A 21,120-nucleotide genomic window follows, 5' to 3' on the forward strand; every position below is an offset into this window, starting at 1 on the left:
TACCTATATTAGAAATGTAGATATAGGCCTTTTCCTCCCAAAGATAACTACTCTAATGTAGTGCCATTAGAACTACAGAGCTGCAGTTTTAACAGAGCCCTTTCCTGCTTTATAGATGTTGAAATAGCTTCATTTCCCAATAGCATTCCTTAGCTCTCTAACCAAACAGCAAGAGAAGGGACAGGGTAAAGTGCTGAATCCTAGCTCTGCTGTTATCCACAGCCAGGAAGTCATAAATGGAGGCCAAAACACAGCTGGAATAGCAGGACTACCAAGGTACACAGAGTATGGGGGCGATTTTAACCCTACTCGCTTAGCAGAAACCTGGCGGGTGAGCAGTTAAAATCGCCCTGACTCTTACCTGTCTGAAAGCCACCATGATCGCAACATCTGCAACTTTAACCTGCTCACCTGAGCAGGCAGCAGTGACACCCGCCCGGAGCCAACCGGGTCCTTCTTTACATATGCATGTTGCGGCCCGATTAGATCATTGAGACCCGACTGTAATTTTAACTCAGGCCTGAGCGGGGAATCTACCTGGAGTTAAAATCAGGGCCAAAATGTCTGCAAGTAGCTCTCGGTTTATATTATGAGCACTCCTGCACTATAGCATGGTTATTAATTTTATCACATCCTTTTATTCAGTTGATGTACAAATATAAATGTAAATAAAAGAAATAATACAGTACCACTGTGAAATTATCTGTAATCTTTAGCCTTGGAGTTAATCCCATTATGACACATTGTTGGCATCAAGAACCAAGATTTAATTTTGCTTCAAAATCGGTCTCCTGTTTAGCACAAGCAATCTGAAATGTAACTCGAGCGATGACTTCACTTACTGGTTCAGGACAGGAGCATAGGCTGTCTTATCCTCATCTACGCACGAAACCATCAAAGTAATGAGTTTAGGCCAGAAGTCTAAGTTTTTGATGTTGGGTCCCTGCTCCTCTCGAGCTATCTCCTGTTTTTTGCTCTGTCAAGGCAAAAATTCCTCATTAGTTCAAAAGCAAAATGTAATACTGGAGAAACTAAACTCATTCTTTTTAATAGCCAATGTTCAAACTAAGTTCATTATAGTAGCTTCTCAAAATCACATGGTACCGAACAGTCGAGATACAACAGCAAATGCGTAAAAAGGTGAAATATTGGTTAAAAACTCAATAGGGCCAACAATCTGGTTCCACCCAAAGCACCATGAGCTGCCAGGTGCTTCATTACCTGTGCCCGAGTCAGTTGGCTGTGTCCCATTAGACAAGGTTAGCTCATTGTAATACAGGAAACTCTTTTTTATCTGGCACCAACGGGACCGGCGTGGTGCCGGTTGATCAAAAAGTCCGGATTACAGAGAGGTATACAGGAAACTTTGTGCTATCCGGCACCGACGGGACCGAGCTGTTGCCGTTCCCTCAAAACTGCCGGACACTCCAGCGCTAATGTTGAAAGATACGGAAGCTTCTGAGCCCCGTATCTGTCAACAAACCCTGTGCTTCTAAACAGTCCAAGCGTCTCTGTAGCGTCTCTGTAGGTTAGCAACAGCTTCAGCAGACCTTGACTGTTGAGGAAAAAAGCAACGAGAAAAAAAAACCTAATGAAAACGGCACCTGATTTTTGCCGGTGGCTCGAGCATTCCAGACAGTTAACCTCTGGATAACACAAAGTTTCCTGTACTTACCAAGGTATGAGAGCCCCGTACACGGCCACAGGTGCAGGAGCCCCGGTTACATGGCACTTGTGCAGGAGTCCTGGTTACACGGCCACAGATCCAGGAGTCCCTGTTGCACGGCCACAGGTGCAGGAACCCCGGTTACACGGCCACAGAGCCAGGAACTCCGGTTACACGGCCACTAATATACAGTAAAACTTACCTGAACCTACTCCTGAATTTTGCCGGTTAAGAGAGAGTTTCCTGCATGCAACTTTTGCTCCCAATGCATTGATCAAGACTTGCTGGGAGAGCACCAAATTCATGGGGGCCAGATTCCCAGTGCCAATAGCACATAAATGGCTGCTGATGCCTCAGGTAAAAGGGACCTACTGGGATGGGGAAAGAGGACGGCACCTGAACAAATGTCGTATTCAGATGCAGCGGTTGAACCGTAGGTAAACTCAATGGTTTTGTTTCAGCATGGTTAAAAAGTCCAAAATGTACTTTTCTTTACTCTCCCTTTCTATCTGGTGGTACAGCCCATTTTTTGATGTCTTTGTTTTTATCATCGTCCAAACAAGCAAAAAGATGACGCCTATTTGAGCAATTACATTGTACACAATGTACAATCTGCTAGAAAACCAAGGGAGAAATCCTACATTAGTGGTTTATTTTTCAAAATATTTAAATTTGGATGCTGAATTTTTCTCCAATCGGAGGGTCACGCAGTCCCCTCATACATACCTTGATTGATCCATGGTGCAGAGTTGTGCCTATAGCGCGGCACAGAAGTGTCAGCCTTTCCCTCCCCAAGGTGGAATGTTCTGCTATAATTCGACCCAGTTGCTGTTCAATGAAGAAACTCATCACCATGGAGGGAATCAGAGTTGAGCATCAAACAGCCTGGGAATTTGAACCTGCAGCCATAGGCGAACGTTTACAAGTCCAAGCTGAAATTTGTCATTTTCTTGGCATGATCAACGTTTATCGTGAAATTTGATAAGTTACAAGAACTGCAACCAGCTGTTCTGGCAGTCATAAATAATTGCATATTAAAGTTACCACTACCTTCTTTCTGTTAGCTGGCCTCATCATTTCATTACACTTTGTAGAGATAATTGTTATTTTTAATAACAGTGTAAAGTGGACCTTTGTGATTGTCATCCGTTTATTTTGCATTTCAATTGCATTACAATTTTTCGATTTAATTTCTATTAAAACATTTTATATTTGAATTGTCACAAAATATAAAACAGGCTGAGGCCTGTAACGCCCCATATGTGTTCTAGTCCAGACAGGAAAAATTAGTGGAAATGCGGAACACCAAGGGCTCAATTTTAACGCAGCCGACAGGCGGGCTTTTAGGCGTGCGGGGGGTTAAAAATCGCAAAACCTGGGGGCTGGGACCCCCCCCCCCCCCCACCTGCTTCCCACCTCCACGCCATTTTAACCTAGGTGTGTCTGATTGACCCGAATCAGTCCCGCCTGCAACAGGCAGGACTGGTCTTTAGGGCTCTTAAACAGCACTGATTGGCCTTTATAATCCCATTTTAACAGACCCTTGCCTGTTTAACCCTTTTCCCACGTAAAACGCGCCTGGTGGGGATCACGTCTGTGAAACCTGGCATGAACACTATTGGCTTGCTGACTATCAGCTGCAGGTCCAACATTAAAGAGGATATTTGATCAGTCATCATTTGTAGGTGGCAGGTCTTTGTTGTCTCAGGTCTGGGGCAACTTTTACCAGGCTTAACCACACCTGTGGAAGGTTGGAGCCTCACACACTTCTCCAGTGTGACCTCCTGCGAAACCCCTCTCGCCACCCTCACTCAGCACTTCCTCAACTGAGGCACCTACCAGAAGCATGGGAGGCCTTTTTTTCCTTCCCCTCTTGACATTAGAGGACCTCCAGCCCCATTCGCGAAATGACACACGCCACAACTGCAGAAGTTGCCATCAGAATTTTTATGAAAAACAAACAACTGATGGCATTTTTAGAAAATGCACAGCATTTCACCCAAGTGACTACCCTTGTGACTATTTGTGCTTTATTTTCCTCTTACGCATGCTCCTACGTAGTGGTTCCCCTGTGGCTTCAGCAGATGTGGAGGCCCCTGGTTCACTTTCCTGCTGCTCCTGTCTCGACACCTTTGGCGGGCGTCCTCTGGGGTGGCGAGCCTGTGAGGGCTCGCCAGCAGTCTGCTGCTCCTGCGGCTGTGCAGGGGTTGAGACCTCTATCTCCGTTGAGTGTGGACTCTGGCGGGGCTCTGACCGAGGGCTCTGCAGTGGCATGGAAGTGTGAGCGCTTGGAGAGGAGCCCCCACTTCCTTGAGGTCTGCCACCAACCTCCCTCTCATGGGTCAGGTTTCCCTCAGTTCCTGCAAGTGGCTTGAGAGCAGCTTGCTGCACATCAGGGGGGCCATGGGGACCCGTATCTACAATGGCAGTCCTACTCAGAAGGACTTCCATGAAGGTCTGGTTTCTCTGTTCAATAGATGCCCATCGCTCCTCAAGAGATGTCATTCTATTCTGAACACTCACCATGTTTTCCATACCCTGGCGACTAACCTCCTCCATGGCCGTGTCCCTCCTCTCCTCTACCGTTGCCCTCCTCTCCTCTACCGTAGCCAGCCTTACCACGGAGACAGCAATCATTTCCACGTAGGTAGCCATCCTTTCCGTGTTGATGCGTTCATGCGCCAATGACTCCACAAAGGCTCTGCTCATGTTCGCTATGGACTCCTCCATTCGCTCCACACTCGCAGTGACCCTAGAGACAAAACCTGCCAGAGACTCCTGCATCTGTGCATGGAGTTCCATCACCTCTGATGTTACGGATGGACCCAGAGGCAGAGGGTCGGCATGCAGCTGAGCCGAGCTGGCAGAGTCCTGCGCCCTCCGACAAGGACTCTCCACTACTGTCCCTGTCTCCACAAGGTGTTAGGAAAATTGATGGGACTGAAGGCCGATAAATCCCCAGGGCCTGATGGTCTACATCCCAGGGTACTTAAGGAAGTGGCCCTAGAGATAGTAGATGCATTACTGATCATCTTCCAGAACTCGATAGACTCTGGAACGGTACCCATGGATTGGAGGGTAGCTAATGTTACCCCACTATTCAAAAAAGGTGGTAGAGAAAAAGCGGGGAATTATAGACCGGTAAGCCTGACATCGGTAGTGGGGAAAATGCTAGAGTCTATTATAAAAGATGTAATAGCAGAGCACTTGGAAAGCAGTGACAGGATCGGACAAAGTCAACATGGATTTACAAAAGGTAAATCATGCTTGACTAATCTACTGGAATTTTTTGAGGATGTAACTGGTAAAATAGATAAGGGAGAACCAGTGGATGTAGTGTATTTGGGCTTTCAGAAGGCTTTCGATAAGGTCCCACACAAGAGATTAGCGTGCAAAATTAAGGCACATGGGATTGGGGGCAAGGTATTGACTTGGATAGAGAACTGGTTGGCGGACAGAAAGCAAAGAGTTGGAATAAATGGGTCGTTTTCCGAGTGGCAGGCAGTGACTAGTGGGATACCGCAAGGATCGGTCCTAGGACCCCAGCTGTTCACAATATATATTAATGATCTGGACGAGGGAATTGGATGTAATATCTCCAAATTTGCAGACGACACAAAGCTGGGCGGGAGGGTAAGCTGCGAGGAGGATGTCGGGAAACTCCAGTACAATTTGGACAGGTTGGGTGATTGGGCAGAAACATGGCAAATGCACTATAATGTGGATAAATGTGAGGTTATCCACTTTGGTGGCAAAAACAGGAAGGCAGATTATTATTTGAATGGCAATAGATTGGGAGAAGGGGAAGTGCAAAGAGACCTGGGTGTCCTTGTGCACCAGTCGCTGAAGGTAAGCATGCAGGTGCAGCAGGCGGTTAAGAAGGCAAATGGTATGTTGGCCTTCGTAGCAAGAGGGTTCGAGTACAGGAACAAGGATGTCTTGCTACAGTTGTACAGGGCCTTGGTGAGACCGCACCTTGAGTATTGTGTGCAGTTTTGGTCACCATACCTGAGGAAGGACGTTCTTGCCACGGAGGGAGTGCAGCGAAGATTCACCAGGCTAATACCTGGGATGGCAGGATGACGTATGAGGAGAGATTGTGTCGATTGGGCTTATACTCACTGGAGTTTAGAAGATTGAGAGGGGATCTCATCGAAACCTATAAAATTCTGTCAGGTCTGGACAGACTAGATGCAGGAAGAATGTTTCTGATGGCCGGGGAGTCCAGAACCAGGGGTCATAGTCTAAGGATAAGGGGTAAGCCATTTAGGACTGAAACGAGGAGGAATTTCTTCACCCAGAGAGTGGTGAACCTGTGGAATTCTCTGCCACAGAGGGCGGTAGAGGCCAGTTCATTAAATATATTCAAGGAAGAGTTGGATATGTTTCTTGAGGTTGAAGGGATCAAGGGATATGGGGAAAAGGCAGGGACAGGGTACTTAATTTGGATGATCAGCCATGATCACATTGAATGGCGGAGCAGGCTCGAAGGGCCAAATGGCCTACTCCTGCTCCTATCTTCTATGTTTCTATGTTTCTAATCTGCTGATGCTCACTTATGAGCTGTGATACACCAGGTGACAACTCTACTCTATGTCCCGAAGGTCCCACCGAGGTGTGAGTGTCTGCGCTGGTGCTGGGTGCGCTTATGTCTGCTGACGCTGCGCCCTCAGAGGTTGCAGATTCCTCTGAGGAGTCTGGCTGCTCAGGCTCTTCCTCCTGCACAGTGGGGACGGGGACTTGCGATGGTCCTGTGGGGGAGTCAAGGAAAAAGTTAGAGATGTGATGCCAAGGTTACATGCACATTGCATTTTGCAGATGATCATAAGTCCATATGATGTAGCTTCAGAATCATTATCAGCGACTCATGCAATGCCAATGAGAGAGATGGAAAACTATTCTGTCACCAGCGTGCGGGGATGCTCCTGTCTGTCCTTCCGCAACGTCCACATCTCGGTCAGCCCCGGCAATCTCCAGGACGCCTTCCTCCCAGGGGGTGAGCTGGGCTAATGAGGGCGGCCCTCCTCCTGTCCTGGCTCACTCTCTCCTGTTGTGAGCTCTCTTTTCCTGCAATGAGGGAGACAAGTGGAGGTTGAGTGAGAATGAAGGAGTGCAGAGATTGCATAGCATAGATACTTAGAAGGAGACAAAGATGGAGTGAGGTTGCAATACCAAGGGCCCTCCCTGTGTGTTGTCAGTTGTGTTCAAAGCATCAGAGTGAGAGGGAGTGTGAGCACTGCATGGTGGCATAGTTCTGTGAATGTGAGCATAGAGAGAGAGGGAATGGGTAAGGGTGCATGGATGTGAGTGTCAAGTGAGATGTGGAGGAAGAGGTTGCTAAAGCTGAGTACTGGTGAGGAAAGGCAATGGGGATCAGATTGAGGGTGATGGAAACATCATACAGTACTTACTTTTCCAGTGCGAAGGTGGTCATGGAATCTTTTCCTGCAATGCAACCACGTTCTTCGTGAGCCCCAAGCAGTTGACTTGACCTGCCACCTGTAGCCACACAGCCTTGGTCTGACAGGGAGGCCTCTTCCTCCCTGAAGAAGGGAACAGGACCTCCCTGTGGGCCCTAGCACCATCCAGTAATGCCTGGAGTGAAGCCTCATCAAATTTGGGGGCAGATCTGGCCCTCCCGCTGGCCGTTGCTCCTGCAGGCTCCTGTGCCATCTTAATGGTAAAGTTTGGGAGCCTGCAGAGGAAGCAAGGCTTGCTGTGGACCTTAAAAGCAGCAGCAATGATGACGTCATATTCTGCGACTTTCTGACTGGAAATACTCAATTGCCAAGGCTTCCCACACGTTGGCAATCAATTGGCCAATTGAGTTAAAATTGCATCAATCTCATAGACCCATTTATTTTCGTGTGGGAATCACTAAATTCGGGGAAGCTGCCAATTCCCCACGCTCGAGATAAAATCGACCCCCAAGTCTCCACTCCTTGCAGCAGGTTGGAGGCCAATTCTGGCCAGTTTTTCTATATTTTTTTTAATGTTATTTTCTCCAGGCATTTACGTTCTCCTGACCCTTTGTGCCAATTGTTTAATTTATTTTTTGCCTGCATCATCTATGCCTCCAACAATGGGTTTCCCAATGGGAAGCCCTCTATCTGAGGTGCTGGGAAGTACTACCAGGCAAGTCCGGTTGCATGACAAGAATTTGCGCCAAGCCACCAGTACTTGCACACCTGCATCTGCAGACAGAAGTGACCACACCTCACTTGGGCAACTGGTGAATACAGACGGAGGCTCCAACTCCCAAGGTAGTTGGTGACAGCAGGCCCAATGGCACACATATATGTGGAGGTTTGATTAACTGTTATGCTCTTTCGAAACACCACAAATACAACGTGACATGCTTTATGGGGTACTGCGTAAGAGAAGGAATACTGCGTCGAACATCAAGAAGCAAAGCCTGATTGGTTCAACCCGCCAAAATTCCACCAACCATATCTGCAGGTTTTGTTGCACCTACCTGGCAAGGCTGAGGGAAGTGTCTTCACAGGGTCCAAGACCAGCAGACAGCCAAATGCAGAATAGTGCCATTTGCTGTAAGGACACTGTAGTGTATGTACCCGTCTACCTTTAAGAGAACTATTGTATGTAACCGTTCACCTTTAAGAGAACTATTTTAGGTGTGGCACTACTTTGTTTGGCTTCTGTATACTGTAATATCGACGGTGACCACACCAGTATATAAGTGTTGTGTCAGGATTTATTGGGCAGATTCGCCCTGACCTTCGAATAGTAAAGTCCTGTTTTAAGTTACTCTGGTAGTCTGTGTATTAATTAACGAAACAACCCACAGACTTTACAGTGGCGACGAGTCCGATCGTACCCTGCGGCAACAATACTTCCGAAGCAGTTAACGAGCGTCGAGAAGAGGCAACCGCCCTCATCATTCTGCTGGGAGAAAACTCGAGTCTGCAGAGCTGGAAAGGAGGAAGAATTCAGAGACAAAGACTTCCATCAGCAACAGGCACTGACTGTCCCTTCTGCCACGGTGAGGAGTGAGCCGATCAGCACGAGAAGCAAGCCGGCCACGGTGACTGTGAGTAAGGGAAAAGTAAAAAGAATAACCGGAGGATAAGGGCGGTGCACTCGACCATGGTCGAGGGGGAAAGGAGCCGGACAGAAGTCGGGCCCAGAGGCGCTGAGACTGGGGCAGCGTGGAGCAAGGAAGCCGCGGTACAGACAGGCTGGGGACGCAACGGCGTCGTGAGACAGCTAGACCGCGACCGGCGAAAAAGGCCGGGCAGCGACCGAAGCCACGAAGCGCTGCGACCGGGAGCGTAGGCGCGGGAAGATATAAAAACTCAGCCGCAGCCGGGGAGGGAAGCACCGGACTGCGAGAGGGCTGGGAGGCGCGATTGGGAGCCGAGCGAGCGGGAGAGGCAGAGCCGACCAAGGGAGACTGAGCGCGAGCCAGTCCAGCGGCTGAAACTGTTTGCCGTCAACAGGGTGTACCCAGCGCCGGTAGAGCCGAGCGAGCGGGAGAGAGACAGAGCCCGAGCAAGGGGAACCGAGCGAGAGCCAGCCCAGCGGCTGAAACTGTTCACCGTCAACGGGGTGTACCCAGCGCCGGTTGCCCTGCCGAGAAAAGGGAAAGCGCTGAAGCCGACGCGCAGGCTGTGAACCTGAAAGCCAGCGGCCGTCGCCCGTGGGGAAAGTGTACCCCTCCCGCTAGGGAAGCAACGCGGGAAGCCGCCATTAGGCGGGGAAGAAGACAGAAGCGGGAAACCGCCATTGAAGTGGGCGGGGAGAGAAGATAAGCGCGGGAAACCGCCATTTTCGCGGGAACCGCCATCTTGAAAAAAAAAAATTTAAAGAAAATTTAAAGAAATAATTCGTGGTGTTATCAGGAAGAGAGGAAGATGCCTAAGCGCGGTAACATCAACGATTTTAATTCCGAGGTAGAAGACTGGGCCACGTATGTGGAACGCATTGAGATCTATTGTGAGGCCAATAAAATAGAAGAAGATGACAGAGCTATAACCTTGCTAAACTCGATGGGCGCGAAGACATACGGGCTCTTGAAGCATCTACTAGCACCAGCTAAACCGGCGGATCAGACTTTCGATGATATTGTGACTGTTCTGAAGGATCACTTGAACCTCACATCGTTGATGTTGGCGGAACGATTCAAATTCTATGCGAGAACGCAAAGGAAAGACGAAAGCAACGCAGAATACTTGGTCGAACTGCGTAGACTAGCGAAACACTGCCAGTTTGGAGGGAATCTGACAGAGGCATTGCGAGACAAGTTCGTGTGCGGGTTGTCAAAGGAAGGAACGCAAAAGCGACTACTCGAAGAAAACGACCTTACACTGACAGGGCTGTCCTTATTGCAGCATCGCACGAAGCCGCAGCGAAGGGAACTGCGGAAATGCAGCTAAAGGCAGCGGCACTCAGTGTGGATCAAATTACCTCGAGTACTATCGTTGTGGGAAGACAACACACGACCAGAACCAATGCTGGTTTAAGAACCAGGAATGTAGGAAATGTGGCAAACTGGGTCACATAGCTAAGGTATGCCGGTCAGGGAAGAAGACCAACAACCAAAGGAAGCCATCACAGGAAAAGTACAACAAGGTACACAAGGTGGCTGAGAAGAGTTCAGACGAACAGAATTCGGACTCAGACCCAAACGGCCAGGAGCTGGGCAGTCTGAGAATTCACAATGGGAGTAAGGAAGCTGACCTACAAACTATCTGGGTCATGCTAAAAATAGCTGGAGTCCAAGTGAAAATGGAGTTGGACACTGGATCAGCTCTATCAGTCATAAATCGAAGGGATTACCACCAGCTATTCTCACATATACCCTTAAGAGATACCAAGTTCGTATTGCAGACATACACGGGGCATAAAGTATACCCCATGGGAAAGATAAGAGTCAAGGTGAGAGATAGGGGTAAAGAACACCCAAGAATGAACTTATACGTACTACCTGAGGGAGGACCACCACTTCTAGGACGGGAGTGGATCAAGAAAATAGACATGGAATGGCACTATCTAAAAGCCATAACGAGTGAGGACTCGGTGCAGACAATCAGCTCAGATTCTGAATCGGATGACGATAAGACCAACCCAAATGTGAAAGACAAGGCTAAAATGGACTTGCCGACTAAGGTTGGAAAAACGAAGGCATGCAGAAAGGCTTATGCTCCAGAGAAGAACAAAGTTTCAGAACAGATCTCCACCGAACAACGACAACATAGTTTGACAGAGAATTCTGAGTCTGTTCAGTTTAAGGACATATCCATGACGGAAGAACACCGAGCTCGGACTCAACTTTATTTCAAATTACGACAACAATTAGAACAATTGAGTTACCGTCTCGTACAAGAGATGAAAACAATGAAAAAGTTCTATGACACCGAATGGGAGAATCTGGAAAGACAACAGAAGCAGCTAGCTCAAGCAAAGAGCGACCATAGAGCCATCGTGACCAATCACCGATCACATCTCCCTTATGATGTTCAGGAGTTAGAATATTTGCAGAAAGAAGCAAATGAAGAGGAATCTTCAGGAAGCCAGGATTTTATTCCAGTTCTTCTCTACGACTCCTTACAAGCAGAGTTTGAGAAGTTGAAGGAACAGTATGAACAGGCCCAGGCTACAATCCTGGAGGGGGTTAACTCGGCAACCTCCGAAAAGCTAGTTTCAGTGGAAGCATATGAGCAACTAAAGGTTGAACATGAGCAAGAAGTCCAAAGGCTGCAGGAAATTCTTGATGAGCTCAAGGCCAAGACAGACTCATCGGTAGAAGTTCCATCCATAGATGAGAAAGTAGAGGTGAAAGACATGGCAGAACATGAAAGTCAAGATGTCCAAGAACTCATAAAAATATTGAAGGAAACCCAAGACAAATATGAGGCGGCAATGACCGAGGTTCAACAACTTGAAGAACAGATTCAACTGGGAATTCTTTCAGTGAAAGAAAAGGCAACTGTAAGAAACACAGAGACTGTAAGAATGGCCCCTGAACATGAGCTAGAGAGCATCAAGGCGCAACTTCTCAGAGCGCTTAAAGCCAAAGTACAAGAGGAAAAGAAGGTGAAAGCATTGGAGGAAAAGGTGGATGAAATGGAGAAGACTCTGATCCACAGGGTCCCCGTGGAAGAGTTAACGGTCAGCCAACTCCTTCATATGCTGAGAGACATGACTCTGCAATGGGAACCATTTGAACACGAGCTTCAATCTTCAAAGGGAAGGGGTTCGGAGCTCTCAAAAGTTTGGGGAATAGTTGAGGTTGCAACACAGATTTTACGGGGCTGCCGAAAGTACGCTGAATCACGTCAATGTGAACTACAGAATGTTGAAACAGCTGCTCCAGTAGAAGGATTGAATAGCCCGATCAATCAATCCCCGATGGAAGGGGAAGTATTGGAATCACAAATGAGGTCATTAGTGAAGGATTGGCAGGAAACCCAGGAAGAGCGGGATGAATATGAACGCATGAAGAAGTCTCTTCAGGAAAGATGTCTAGGGAGGGAACAACAGTCGGCTAACGTCCAGTTGGGTAAGGAAGAAGTAGCAGGCCCTCTCGCTAGACTAGCTCAGGACGACACCGAATATTACCATGACCTGTTGAGTGACACGGAATATTACGATGACTTGGTCTGCCCAGCTTGTGATGAAAACTCCCAAAGTGCAGAAATCAGGATGAAGCACTTAAAGTCTAAGGAACATAGGGAGATGGTGGCGCTACAGCTGGCAGCGGATAAGGGAGCCCCGAGAGTCTCCAAGAAGCAGAAAAGAAAAAGACGAAGCAGAAGACGATAACCATCTAAATCATTATCACTTCTATCAGATCATGCACGTGGGCCCTACGAAGGGGGCCAAATCAGTTGGAAAGTAGGAAAAATTACCAAGGCAGTCCAGCTGTTTGTAAAAGTCAGCACTGCTGGTTCAGCAGGACGGAAGTTCAAGCTGTTAAGCCAAGGGAAAGACTATTGGATGAGTCACGCTAGAAATGTGAACCGGCTACACCACAGAGATGTTGTTCGGACCGAGTCAAGACCAGAGACTGAATCTGTGAACTGTTCCCGCAGAGACTGAATCTGTGAACTGTTTCCCGCAGAGACTATATCTGTGAATTGTTTTACATGAAGTTGATTATATGTTATGTTTAATGGGGAATAAGTATGTTGTAAGCTAAAAAGGGAGGATTGTAGTGTATGTACCCGTCTACCTTTAAGAGAACTATTGTATGTAACCGTTCACCTTTAAGAGAACCATTTTAGGTGTGGCACTACTTTGTTTGGCTTCTGTATACTGTAATACCGACGGTGACCACACCAGTATATAAGTGTTGTGTCAGGATTTATTGGGCAGATTCGCCCTGACCTTCGAATAGTAAAGTCCTGTTTGAAGTTACTCTGGTAGTCTGTGTATTAATTAACTAAACAACCCACAGACTTTACAGACACCTATTGCCAGTATGCATCATAGGGCTGGCACAGCCATAGACAGAACCTGGCAGCCGTAGCCTCAAGCCTGCACATGGGGTTTCCTTATCCCTTGCGTTTGGCGGTCATTAATTAATCCCTTGCCGCTCCAGCTTTTGTAAAGGCTACTCATGAGTGGAGATGTCTTTTGAGCCTTTCTAAAGGCTTTCAGATTATTTTTGGCCATCCCTTTAAAATTTCACTCCTGCACAATTTTCTACCCCCATCACTAGTGTGCTCCCTACACTTGCACACGTCTCCACCTGGATCTCTGAAGAATTATACAAATGAGCTGACCTAGGAAATGTTTGTGCTATTAGAACCTTACCATTCAGGCAGGAGAGCATCAGTTCTTATCCTTTTAGGCACATCAGCCCTGCTAAGAGCTTGTAGTTTCCCCTGATAATCAAGAATCTGCCTCTAATTGCTTAAAGAGCTTGCCATGCTGAAGAAAGTGAGTCCCATTATAAACATTACTCATGTTAAAATCAGCACTTACATATTTTACAAAAGATATACGCATATGGGCTGCTAATATTATTCTGGAGAAACTAAAAATAAATGATTTGATTAAAAATACATTACATATTTTGACAAATTCAGTTTTTTTTAAATGGTACTAGATGTGTCATTATTTCTGGTGCTTTTTAAAATTCTGTCAGCTACTAAAACAAAGTAGCTATTATGTTCTGGCTCTGAATACAATGTAAACATAACTTGCATAAATTGACCTGAAATTTCTCGAACTATAACCTGAATATTAACTATTCATGAGGGAAAGTTTGGAGTACTGAAGTATAATTAATTTGTTATGAACAATACACATTTGGGCTAAAATTATTCATGACAAGTCACACAGGAGTAGAGCAGAGTCATCCATCACCTTCATGTGCAATTGACATTTCCTCATTCAACACAGTGCTACTCCTTCAACCAAATGAGTTTCTGCAGCAATGGTGTACTTGCGATTCAGGATTACTGCATGTGTAATAACACGGGCAAATCATGCAGAAAGATTCTGATCATATAAATACAAGACATGCACTTTATTTTTGACAGGTGACATGGATACTAACTGCTCAAACAACTTTGAATGACCGACATGTTCATACAGGCTACAGTTCAACAGAAATACATTGCAACATAGCCCAACATAAAATTAATACTTAGTTCAAGTATTAAAAATATATTAAAAGTATTGTATGAATTGTATCAGATATAAAGAGAACATGTGTGATTTGATTAAAAGTTATGCAACTCCAATACGTTTTTTTAAACTGTTGCTGTAAGAGTGGGGAAAATGCATGAATATTTTTAAATTTCTATTTTGACATTACAATAGCCACATATCAATCTTTAGCTCATTGTTGTAACATTTTAATGGGAACATCAAAAACATAATTACATTTATTTTTAAGCTCAAATAATCATATGCATTTATAATTAACAGGCTGTAGCCTGTCTGGGTGCTCTCTTGCACTGTGGGCTACTGAAAAGATAGTTCTGATGGAATGGGCTTTGAACATACTGGGGGTAATTTTAACTTTTGGTGATCGTGTAAAACGGGTGATATTGGATCAGCCGCCTGTTGCACACCTCTTCTAATTTCCAGAAGTTAAAACTACCCCCACTCAGCAGTTTTCAAAAGATAGAGGCAGGATTTTCCGAAGCCCTGTGCCGCTGGTGGGGAAGTTTATCACAAAATCTCAGGCAATGCACCACAATTGTTCAATAAGCCAACCACTGTGTGCGAACCAGTTGGTGACAGAGTCTTCAAAAGTCCTGCCCACATTTTGCAAGACATTTGTGTGGTGTATGTAACCTGTTCCACCTTAAGAGAACTACCTTAAGAGATGTACTACTTTCTCTTGGCTGCTGTATACTGTAATACCGGTGGTGACCACACCGGTACATAAGTGTTGTGTAGGGATTTGCTGGGCAGTTCAGCCCTGACCTCCGAACAGTAAAGGCCTGTTAAAGTTATTCTTGTGGTCTGTGTCCAGTGATTTATAATAAGCATAACTGGGACACACAGACTTAACAGTGGCGACGAGTCCGATCTTACCCTGCGGCAGTTTTACATCCAAGGCAGCTTCGTCCTCAGAACGGGCGTCGAGAAGAGGCATCCGCCCTCATCATCCTGCTGAGCACCATCGCACGGGAGGCATCGAGAACCCGGGTTAAAAAGAAAAATTCTGACCACGAAGCCCTCCATCAGCGACAGGCAGTGATCATCCCTTCTACCACGGTGGTGGGTAAGCCGATCAGCGACACGAGCAGAAAGTCGGCCGCGTTGACTGTGGAGTGGGGGAGGGAAAACGGAGGAAAAAGGGCGGAGAACTCGACCACGGCCGGTGAAAAGGGCCGGGCTGCAATCGAGGCTGAGAGGCGCAGCGACTGGGGCAGCTTAAGGCACGAGAGCCGCGGAGAACTCAAATGCAGCCGGTGTAAAGGACCGGGCTGCATGCGGGGCTGAGAGGCGCAACAGCAGGGGAAGCGTGAATGCCCACGGGAACTGCGGGGGAGTAAAAGCAGCGTCGGGGAATTGAGAACCGCTGGGGAGGCGAGAACGGCAGCAGCACGGCAATCGCCACTGCAGCCAGCGGGGGAAGAAGGCAAACGCGGGAATCCGCCATTGTAGTCGGCGGGGGAAGAAGACGAGCGCGGGAAAGACCGCCAAGCGCGGGAAGCCGCCATTTTAGTAGGCGGGGGAAGAAGACAAGCGCGGGAAGCCGCCATTTTGAGAAAGAGAAAAATTTAAAAATCTTGCAAGGATGCCTAAACATGGGAACATTAATACCTTTGATAGCGATATCGAAGATTGGACCACGTATGTAGAACGCATGGAAGTTTATTGTAAAGCAAATAAGGTACCAGATGATGAGAAAGCACTAACCTTATTAAGCTCAATGGGTGCGAAGACATACGGGCTATTGAAGCACCTTCTATCACCAGATAAACCGGCGGATCAGACTTTCACGAATATTGTTACTGTCCTGAAAAATCATTTAAACCCCACGCCGCTGATGATAGTGGAACGATTTAAATTTTACAGAAGAACGCAGCTGAAAGACGAAAGCAACGCTGAATTTTTAATTGAACTGCGTAAGCTATCAAAGTACTGTCAGTTTGGAACAGGACTAGCAGATGCGCTGAGAGATAAATTTGTGTGTGGATTGTTAAAAGGAACACAAAAGCGACTGCTTGAGGAGAATGATCTTACGCTTGATAAAGCTGTCACTATTGCAGCATCGCACGAAGCCGCAGCGAGAGGCACTGCGGAAATGCAGCTACGGTCACCGGAACTCAGCACCAATCAAATGGTCTTGGGTACAGTAAAATGTTATCGTTGTGGAAAGACAACGCACGATCAGAACCAGTGCTGGTTCAAAAATCAGGAATGCAGAAAATGTGGCAGGCTTGGTCACATAGCTAAAGTATGCCGGTCAGGAAAGAAGACCAGCAACAAAAAGTCACCGCAGGAAGAGTACAGAAAGGTACACAAGGTGACAGAGAACAGTTCGAATGAACAGAAGTCAAATTCAGACTCCAGCAGTAATGAACTGGGTAGTCTAAGAGTACACAATGTTGGTAATGAAGCAGACCTTCAAACAATCTGGGTCACACTTCAGATAGCAGGAGTCCAAGTGAAGATGGAATTGGACACTGGATCGGCATTGACGGTCATGAATAAGCAAGATTACAAAAGGTTATTCCCACATATTCCCCTACGGGATACGGAGATTGTATTGAAAACATACACGGGGCAAAGAGTATACCCCATCGGGAAGATAGAGGTAAAGGTGGTCCACAAGGGCAAAGAAAGCCGAGGAATGGACTTATATGTGCTACCTGAGGGAGGTCCACCACTACTGGGACGGGAGTGGATTAGGAAAATAAATATGGACTGGCATTCCTTAAAAGCACTAACGGTAGATTCCAGTAAAAAAGATGTCAAACCTAAACGATTGTCCAGAATATTGGACGCTGCTAAAGAGGTGTTCCAACAGGGACTGGGAACACTGAGAGGAATTACGACAAACATCAAGGTTGAAGAACATGCAAACCCGAAATTTTTCAAAGCCAGACCGGTACCTTATGCGATACGACCTGCTGTGGAAGCTGAGCTGGAAGGGCTAGAACATTCAGGAGTACTGTCTAAGGTAGACTGGAGTGAGTGGGCCACGCCCATTGTCCCCGTCATGAAGCGTTCGTCAAGCAACAAGCCGGGGGAACCGGGGAAGGTTCACATCTGTGGAGATTTCAAGATCACTGTTAATCCGGTGCTTCACACGGTGCAGTATCCGCTTCCGCAGATTGAGGATATCTTCGCTTCGTTGTCTGGCGGGAAACACTTCACCAAGATAGACCTGGCGCAGGCGTACTTACAGATGGAAGTTGAGGAAGAGTCACGCCAGTATCTCACGATCAACACGCATAGAGGCTTGTACCGGTATAATAGACTGGTTTTTGGAGTGGCATCGGCTCCAGCAATTTGGCAGAGGGCCATGGAGCAGGTATTACAGGGAATTCCAGGCACACAATGTTACCTGGACGATATTCTGATTACAGGAGATGATGATGAGGAACACCTTGCAAATTTGGAACTGGTGCTCACCAGATTGAAAGAATATGGACTTCGAGTTAATCGCCAGAAATGTGAGTTCTTTCAGAAGCGGATCTCGTACTGTGGTCATGTCATTGACCAGGAGGGGCTTCATAAGTCTCCTGACAAGATCGAAGCTGTTGTGAAGGCTCCCGCTCCGGATAATGTATCCCAGTTGAGGTCGTTCCTAGGGTTGATTAACTATTACCATAAGTTTCTGCCAAATTTATCCACGGTGCTGCACCCGCTGAACGCTCTTTTGCAGAAGGGAGTACCATGGAAGTGGAGCGAGGACTGTAAGAGGGCCTTTCGCAAAAGCAAGGCATTGATCACCTCAGAGGAAGTGTTGGCTCACTTCAACCCAACGCTGCCTATTCGTTTGGCTTGTGATGCTTCTCCATATGGTATTGGGGCAGTACTCTCACACAAGTTGCCAAATGGCCTGGAGAGGCCAGTTGCGTTCGCATCCAGATCATTGACCTCCGCTGAGCGCAACTATGCTCAGATAGATAGGGAGGCTCTCAGCCTTGTGTGGGGAGTAAAGAAGTTTAATCATTACCTGCAGGGCCAAAAGTTTACGCTTCTGACAGACCACCAGCCGTTGGTATCCATTTTTAACCCTAAGAAGGGTGTTTCGGTGATGACAGCACAGAGACTCCAGAGATGGTCCCTTTTCCTAGGGGCACATCAATATCAGATCGAATTCAAAGGTACAAAGCAGCATGGTAATGCTGATGGGCTGTCGCGCCTGCCACTACCTACAGAGGAGGAGGCACCGACGGTTGACCCTGTTGAGTTATTTCACTCGACCATCATCGAATGTTTACCAGTCACCAATGCAAGTATTGAAAGAGAAACCAGGAACGACCCGACACTGTCCCGGGTCTACGAAGTGACAGTGAAGGGATGGCCAGCACATGGTGGTCCACTGTTACTGGCATTCTCAGCAAGACGAGAACAGCTGTCCGTCTGTCAAGGAACATTGATGTATGGAACAAGGGTGATTATTCCTCCTAAGTTAAGAGAGAGAGTTCTAAAGGAACTGCATGAAGGTCATCTGGGGGGAGTCAAGATGAAAAGCCTTGCTAGGGCTTGTGTGTGGTGGCCGGGTATCGACCAACAGATAGAGGATCTGACGAAAAGCTGCCCAGGGTGCCAAAAAGTGCAAAATGCACCTCCGATTGCACCGCTGCATCCATGGGAATGGCCTTCAACCCCATGGCAACGTGTACATATTGACTTTGCGGGTCCATTCATGGACTCCATGTTTTTAATTGCGGTGGACGCACATTCTAAATGGCCAGAAGTGATTAAGATGACTACCACTACCTCGGAAAAGACGATCGCGGTGCTAAGAACGATATTTGCAAGAAATGGATTGCCAGAACAAATATGTTCAGACAACGGACCGCAGTTCGTGTCAGAAGAATTCCAGAAATTCATGAAGAAGAATGGGGTGAAACATTATACCTCTGCCCCATATCATCCGGCTACAAACGGGTTGGCCGAGAGATTTGTACAAACGTTCAAAAAAGCAATAAAGGCCATGAGCGAAGATCAGATTCCACTACAACACAAGGTGGACAAATTCCTACTGGCATATCGAAACGCCACTCATGCAGTGACAAACCAAAGTCCTGCCATGATGTTCTATAACAGGAGGTTGCGGTCCAGGTTGGACTTGTTAAAACCAAATGTGCGGAGGGAAGTTGAAAACAAACAGTTCCAGCATATAAATAACAAGACCACTCGGAGTTTCGAAATAGGACAACCAGTGTTAGCCCGGGACTATAAAAACGAGAAATGGCAATCTGGAACAATTCGGGCCAGACAAGGACCCCTGATGTACACGGTAGATATTGGTGAAAATGTAATACGGCGTCATGCTGACCAACTGGTAGAATCGAGAACAAGGGTCGAACCCATGGTTACGGCAGAGACAACCGTGGAAGAAGTTAGTGAACCTGAAGCATCTACCTCAGAAGTGAATGTACCTGATGATGATGTCCAATCCATAAGAGACCAACTAGATGAGTCACCCCAGCAACGAGAATCAGAGACCCCTGAAAGGCGTTATCCAACTCGAATCAGGAGGCCTCCTCAGAGACTGAATCTTTGAACTGTTTTGCATGAAGTTGTATATATATATATGTTATTATGTTATGTTAAATGGGGATATAACTGTTAAGCTAAAAAGGGAGGATTGTGGTGTATGTAACCTGTTCCACCTTAAGAGAACTACCTTAAGAGATGTACTACTTTCTCTTGGCTGCTGTATACTGTAATACCGGTGGTGACCACACCGGTATATAAGTGTTGTGTAGGGATTTGCTGGGCAGTTCAGCCCTGACCTCCGAATAGTAAAGACCTGTTAAAGTTATTCTTGTGGTCTGTGTCCAGTGATTTATAATAAGCATAACTGGGACACACAGACTTAACAATTTGCTTGTAGATGCATATCCTTAACCCTACCGCAGTAATGGGAAAGAATTCTAAATATGTCAAAACACTGGAATATGCATTTGACCACATTGGCATCAGATCGTTGACAAGACTTCCATAACACAACCACTTGGGAGAGGTAGTATTCTGACATGATCTTAGACTTAAATTTTGAATAGGAAGTGAGAGCAGTCTGATCTGCATTGCCATAAAATGTATTGTGATTACACTAGGAGAGCTTGAAGCTCATTTCAGCTCAGCATGTGGTATGATGGTGTCTGAGATTTGTAAATTAAATACTGAACACATTTATTTCAGGCTCTTGCTATCTTTGGCCTGTCCCCACCCTTCCAATATTTAGGAAATTAGTGCAATCTTAAACAAGCATTGCAGTCATTCTCTGATCTCATCTAGTAACATGAAGACAGGAAACTATTTTCTAGAAGTCTGACAGTTCCCAGTTGGACTTGCAATCTGGTCCGCATGCTAAATTTTTAATCTCAAGAACAGTCCATCTGGAACTGATCTCAGTTCATGAGGAGGCTCTTTGTCTGAATCAATTTAAAGACTACCACAGCAACACTGTTCTGACATTAATAGGGGTAAATATTGTCTCCTGGGATGTAAAGGTGGATTATCACTTGGTATACATACTGCAGAGAAATGGGATTTACCCAATTTGCATTACTTATTCTTTGCATGAATTTGTCACTCAAAAAATTATCTCCTAATGTATGGTACATCTGCAAAAAATAATTAATAAATGCTAGATTAATTGTAGAAATGTATGGCAAATTAATGAAAGCCGATTTACCCTCATTTAAAAAGTCACATTATTGGCTCCGGTCCAAGAATAGAGTTTGAAAAATTAAAAATACATGATTTATTAGAATTACAGTCTCCTCAGTTTTTTTAATTTTGAGCATTACAGTGAATTTTACTTTTTCTGGAACTTG

General features: G+C 46.3%; 1 protein-coding gene across 10 annotated transcripts in view; it reads right to left on the reverse strand.

The window, feature by feature from the left end:
• unc13c (unc-13 homolog C (C. elegans)) overlaps positions 1–21,120 on the reverse strand; it is a 794,870-nt gene that overhangs the window by 238,712 nt on the left and 535,038 nt on the right. For all 10 annotated transcript variants that reach the window (XM_085968792.1, XM_085968791.1, XM_085968790.1 and 7 more), the window contains one exon: positions 843–976. In XM_085968792.1, coding sequence (XP_085824918.1) covers positions 843–976 — 134 coding nt within the window. The remainder of the gene's footprint in view (positions 1–842; positions 977–21,120) is intronic.

This window comes from Somniosus microcephalus, chromosome 27, assembly GCF_052327205.1.
Source record: "Somniosus microcephalus isolate GS21.2 chromosome 27, FLI_Smic_1.0, whole genome shotgun sequence".
NCBI lineage: Eukaryota > Metazoa > Chordata > Chondrichthyes > Squaliformes > Somniosidae > Somniosus > Somniosus microcephalus.